Source organism: Zonotrichia leucophrys, chromosome 18 (genome assembly GCF_028769735.1).
Source record: "Zonotrichia leucophrys gambelii isolate GWCS_2022_RI chromosome 18, RI_Zleu_2.0, whole genome shotgun sequence".
Classification (NCBI taxonomy): Eukaryota; Metazoa; Chordata; class Aves; order Passeriformes; family Passerellidae; genus Zonotrichia; species Zonotrichia leucophrys.
The window spans coordinates 253,615-258,220 of record NC_088187.1 but is presented as its reverse complement, the minus strand read 5'-3'; the positions used below and the strand labels follow the sequence as shown (position 1 = coordinate 258,220).

The window sequence follows — 4,606 nt, the reverse complement described above, 5'->3', positions numbered from 1 at the left end:
TATACTGCCGGCCCCGGGACCCCCAAAACACCTCCCGGTGACCTCCGAGGGCCATCTGCGTCTCGGCTTTGGAGCCCTGCCAGCTCCAAACATCCCCCCAAACCCAGGCACCCCCTGGGATATTTGGGCCGCGCTCCTCCTCCCCGGGCACCTGCAAAACAGGGGGTGATGTTCCCGGAGCTGCGGCAACTCCGGGGAGCGCCCAAGGCACGAGATTCTCCCTCTCCTCTTGTGCTGCGGCCGCTCGGCCTCTTCCTCCCTCCCTCCTCCTCCTCCCCCGTTCCCGAAGGCCAAACCGTTAAGGCAAAGGGGGCAGGGAAAGGGTGGGAACCGTGAGAAGAAAGGGGGCAGGGAAAGGGTGGGAACCATAAGGGGAAAGGGGGCAGGGAAAGGGTGGGAAAGGGGGCAGGGAAAGGGCGGCAACTGTGAGGGGACACTCTGGGAGGTAGCACTCTGCAAACAGAACTGTAACGGACTGAAATGAATGGGAGAGAAATCAGTGAGTCTGAGAGTTTTATTTGCTATCAAATACATTCCACACACCCAGCCCCACACAATCCCCATCCCACCGCTCTAATTGAGATCCCACTTCTCCCAATCTCCTCCCAGCCCCATCTTACTCAGACGGCTGAGGAATCAAGTGAGTTTGGTATGACACTGAGTTTTTTTGAGGTGGGATTGAGCCCTTTTGGGGTATGATTGAGCTCTTTTCACTGGGATTTGGGTGCTTTTCAAGTGACAGATCCATCCCTCTTGGCTTTTGGAGTGCAAAGAGATGGAGAAGAGAGAAACATAAAGGTCGAACCAAAAGGAGAAGTAGCCAGGTGTGTTCCCAACATGGATCACAGGGAATGTGAGTGACCAGGGCCGTGCCCAAAGTGCCTCCTCCAGTGGGGGATGGAGCTGGAGCAGCACACGAAGCTCTGCCCGCACTCAGGGCACTCGCAGGGCTTCCCTTACCGGTGCCTCTGTTGGTGTTGGGTCAAGGTACAGCTCCTGGAGAAGCTCATCCCACACTGGGGACACTCGTAGGGCCTCTCCCCAGTGTGGATTCGCCTGTGGGTGATAAGGTGGGAGTTCTGCCTGAATCCCTTCCCACAGTTAGGGCATTGGAAGGGCCTTTCCTCTGTGTGAATCCGATAGTGCTTGAGGAGATCAGAGCTGGTCAGAAACCTCTTCCTGCATTTATCACACTCGTAGGGCCTCTCCCCAGTGTGGATGCGCCGGTGCTTGACGAGGGTGGAGTTGTGCTTGAATCCCTTACTGCAGTCAGGGCACTGGAAGGGCCTCTCCTCTGTGTGACTCTGATAGTGCCGGAGGAGACAGGAGCTGGTCTGAAACCTCTTCCCACACTCTGAACACTCATGGGGCCTCCCCCCAGTGTGGGTCCTCTGGTGCTTGATCAGGTCACAGCTCCACCTGAAGCTTCTCCCACACTCCACAGACGTGTGAGGCTTCTCCCCATCATGGAGCTGCTCATGGAGCACCAGCTCCGAGCTCTGGCTCCATCTCCGGCCGCCTTCCCGGCCCAGGCTGGCTCTTTCCCCCTCAGATCCCCGCCAGCTGCATTAGCAGCCCCTCCTCGTGTGGCATCTCTGGGGCTTTTCCTCCCCGTTGGCTTCCTGCGCCATGGAGCCACTCAAAATGGCCTCTGCCACCAGGTCCGGCCGCGGGCATTTGTCCTCCCTGCTCTCCATGCTCAGCTCCTGCTCTGGGGGAGGAAGGACAAGGACAGGATGGGATTTGCCTCTGTGCCACAGGCAAGGGCAAGGAGATCCCCCCAGGGCTGTGCTGCAGCTGGGGCCGTGCTGGGCTGGGAGATGGAGCAGCACAGAGGGGGGAAAGGGGAACTCCTCACCAGCTCAAGGCTGTACACAAATCACAAACAGGACTGGACTGCTAGGAACGTGTCTTGACCTGTTTTATTTTCCAGCATCAGTCTCATTACATGGTTATGACAATGGGAAGATGCCAGCAGCTCACATGCCAGGTAGCGGACAAAGAACCTAATGTTAAAACTTACTTTAAAGGATTTTTGACCAATCACACAAAGCAAAAGCATATTCACAGTAGTTCCATCCAAGCAAATGTACCTTCGGTTAAAACAATGCTTGCTTATTTCAGATAAAATACCTGCTTGTAAGCCTTGAAACACGATGCACAGGGCTCCATTATTAAGCTTGGAACTTTCTAATATCTTGCTAGATATACTTTTCTGCAGGTTAGGGAGTTATTCTAGATAAGCGTTAATGCACAGACCGTTGTTCGATTTCTCCTTACTTTCTACCTCTTATATAATTTTTCTGCTGACCAATCTTATGGCTGCTGCAAAGCTCTAATCACAGTTCTACTGCCTCTGAGGCTTGTCTTTTGCAGCTTTCCCAAAACCCTGTGATTTTAAGCATTCCAGAGACACTGACTTCCTCCACATCTGCTTCAGTGCCCTGAGGTATCTTCCTCTTTCTCACAGGCTCCTGGGGTTGGCAATGGGAAATCCTGGTTTGGGCAAAACAAGGGATGAGCACGTTGGGTTTGAAGGTCCGTCTGCCCGAGTCCATCTCTACAAGTCACTGGGTATCTGGGCTCCATAAAACCTCCCGAATAGATTCAGCCCTGAAAAAGCCTCCCAGGAGTTCCCCATCCCTGGTCCCTCCCCTCTGGTGTTCGGGGGTTCCCCCCTGTCCCAGCTGCGGGGGTCATACTTGGACTGGGGGTCCCCCTTCTCCTCGGTGCCCGCCCTGCCCAGGCTGCTGGCAGTCCCAGCAATGCCAAAAGCTCCCCCCTCTTTGCTCTCTCCGTTTGGGATGCCGGGGCTGTTTGGGCTCCCAGGCTCCCTTCTTCCCTCATTCTCTGCTTTGGAGTGCAGGGGCTCCAAGGAGTGCCCCCTGCCCCTCTCCAGGCTCTTGAGGCTCCCGCCCATGGCGGCGCTCCCCCCTCTCTGGGCTCCCCACTTTGGGCTCCTGGGGCACACAGGGCTCTGCTCCTCCAGGCTGCCTCTGCCAGCAGCCGCCACTGGCACCCGCGATGTCCCACCGAGGGGCCTTTTCCGCTCAGCCTTGGACTGCTTCATTCTCCAAACATGCCCCCAAAAACCCAGCTGGGAGCAACTGGGAACATGCTGGAGGGAACTGGGCTACACTGGGAGATACTGGGAGTGACTGGAACAAAAGTGAGGGTGAAAGAGAGCAACTGGAACCATGTGGAGCACAACTGGTTCATACTGGCAGGGACTGGGAGCACACTGGGCTCATCTTTGGGTCATACTGGGAGGGACTGGACTAATACTTGGAGTATCTGAGTGCGACTGGGAACACACCCTGCACATCATCCCCCATACTGGGCCTGACTGGGAGCAACTGGGAGCACGCTGGCAGCAAATAGCATAATCCTGGGACTGACTGGGCTGATCTAGGAAGCACCTGGAACCATGCTTGGAGGCAGCTGGGACCATACTGGGAGAAATTGGAAGCAACTGGGATTATACTGGGACCACACTGGGAGGGCTGGCTGGTGACTGGGATCAAACTGGAGCTTAATGGGATCATATTGGGGTTGAAAGGAAGTGACTGGGATCACACTTTGGGCTACTGGGAACAACTGTGGGAAACTGGGATGATACTGCAAGCAAACTGGAGCAACTGGGAAGGACTGGATGCCTGCTAGAGGCAACTGGGATATACTGGGCATGACTGGGGAATCATACTGGGAGAAACAACACCTCACTGGGGCCACTGGCAGTGCCTGGAAATGACTACAGACATGCTGGGGGCAACTGGGATATAGTGGGAGTGTCTGTAACCATACTGGAGTGACAGGAACCACACTGGGAACAACTGCGACCATGATGGGCAGAACTGGGACCACACTGGGAGGGATGGGGAATGTGCTGGGGAAACTGGGAACACGCTGGGGGCAAGTAAGAGAGACTGGGATCATACTGGGAGCGACAGGGATCCTTCAGGGAGTGAGGGGAAGTGACCAGGCTCATACTGGGAGAGACTGGGATTGTTATGAATAAGAAGCTTGATTAGGCTAATATTCAAGCAGCAATTAATTTATTATTTAATATGGTAAAATATGAGCAATACAGCGCTGGGTACAGTGGGGGAAGTTTTCTCTCCAACTGCACACCGATAATTGAGGGTTACAGGTATTTATAGGGGTACTCATCAGCTTTTTCCGCAGTTTCTATTTCTAATTTTTTTACTCATCAGCAATTTTTTATTCTAAATTATTACATCATGATTCTATACACTATTGTACTCTTAGTATCTCAGGATGTATCTCAAAAGGAGGATCCCAGATGGTGGCGGTCCAGTTTCCTTTTGGTTGAAACTATAAACCCTTGAGGTGATGTTCATCTTCCTTTCTCAAGCTGTTTTTCTCTGCTTCAATAAGGCATGAGATAAGCGTATTTCTTTTATATATATTCTAAAGCTGTAGTTCCAAAGATACAAGTAATATTCTAAAATTATACTACAAAAGGTTATTATTGCAGAACTCTCTGTGGATTAAATGCAAACAAAAAGCAACATTTTTAGCACTTTAATTCTAATGCTCTTAAATCAACTAGAGTTCATTTGCAGACAAAAGATAGGTTCAAAGG

The 4,606-nt window shown here is 52.7% G+C and overlaps 1 protein-coding gene across 1 annotated transcript; it reads right to left on the bottom strand.

Moving 5' to 3' along the window:
• Positions 1-956: 956 nt before the first annotated feature.
• Positions 957-2,920, bottom strand: LOC135455548 (gastrula zinc finger protein XlCGF49.1-like). The gene is made up of 2 exons (XM_064728877.1): positions 2,703-2,920; positions 957-1,563 (listed from the first exon to the last, which is right to left on the bottom strand). Exons 1-2 carry the CDS (start codon positions 2,918-2,920, stop codon positions 957-959), a joined length of 825 nt encoding a protein of 274 aa, XP_064584947.1.
• Positions 2,921-4,606: the final 1,686 nt, after the last annotated feature.

Coding starts and splice junctions, on each gene's coding strand:
- LOC135455548 (XM_064728877.1), bottom strand. CDS start 2,920: ATGGGCGGGAGCCTCAAGAGCCTGGAGAGGGGCAGGGGGCACTCCTTG. Junction 1,564..2,702: donor AAGGGGGACCCCCAGTCCAA/GTATGACCCCCG, acceptor CTGCTAATGCAG/CTGGCGGGGATCTGAGGGGG.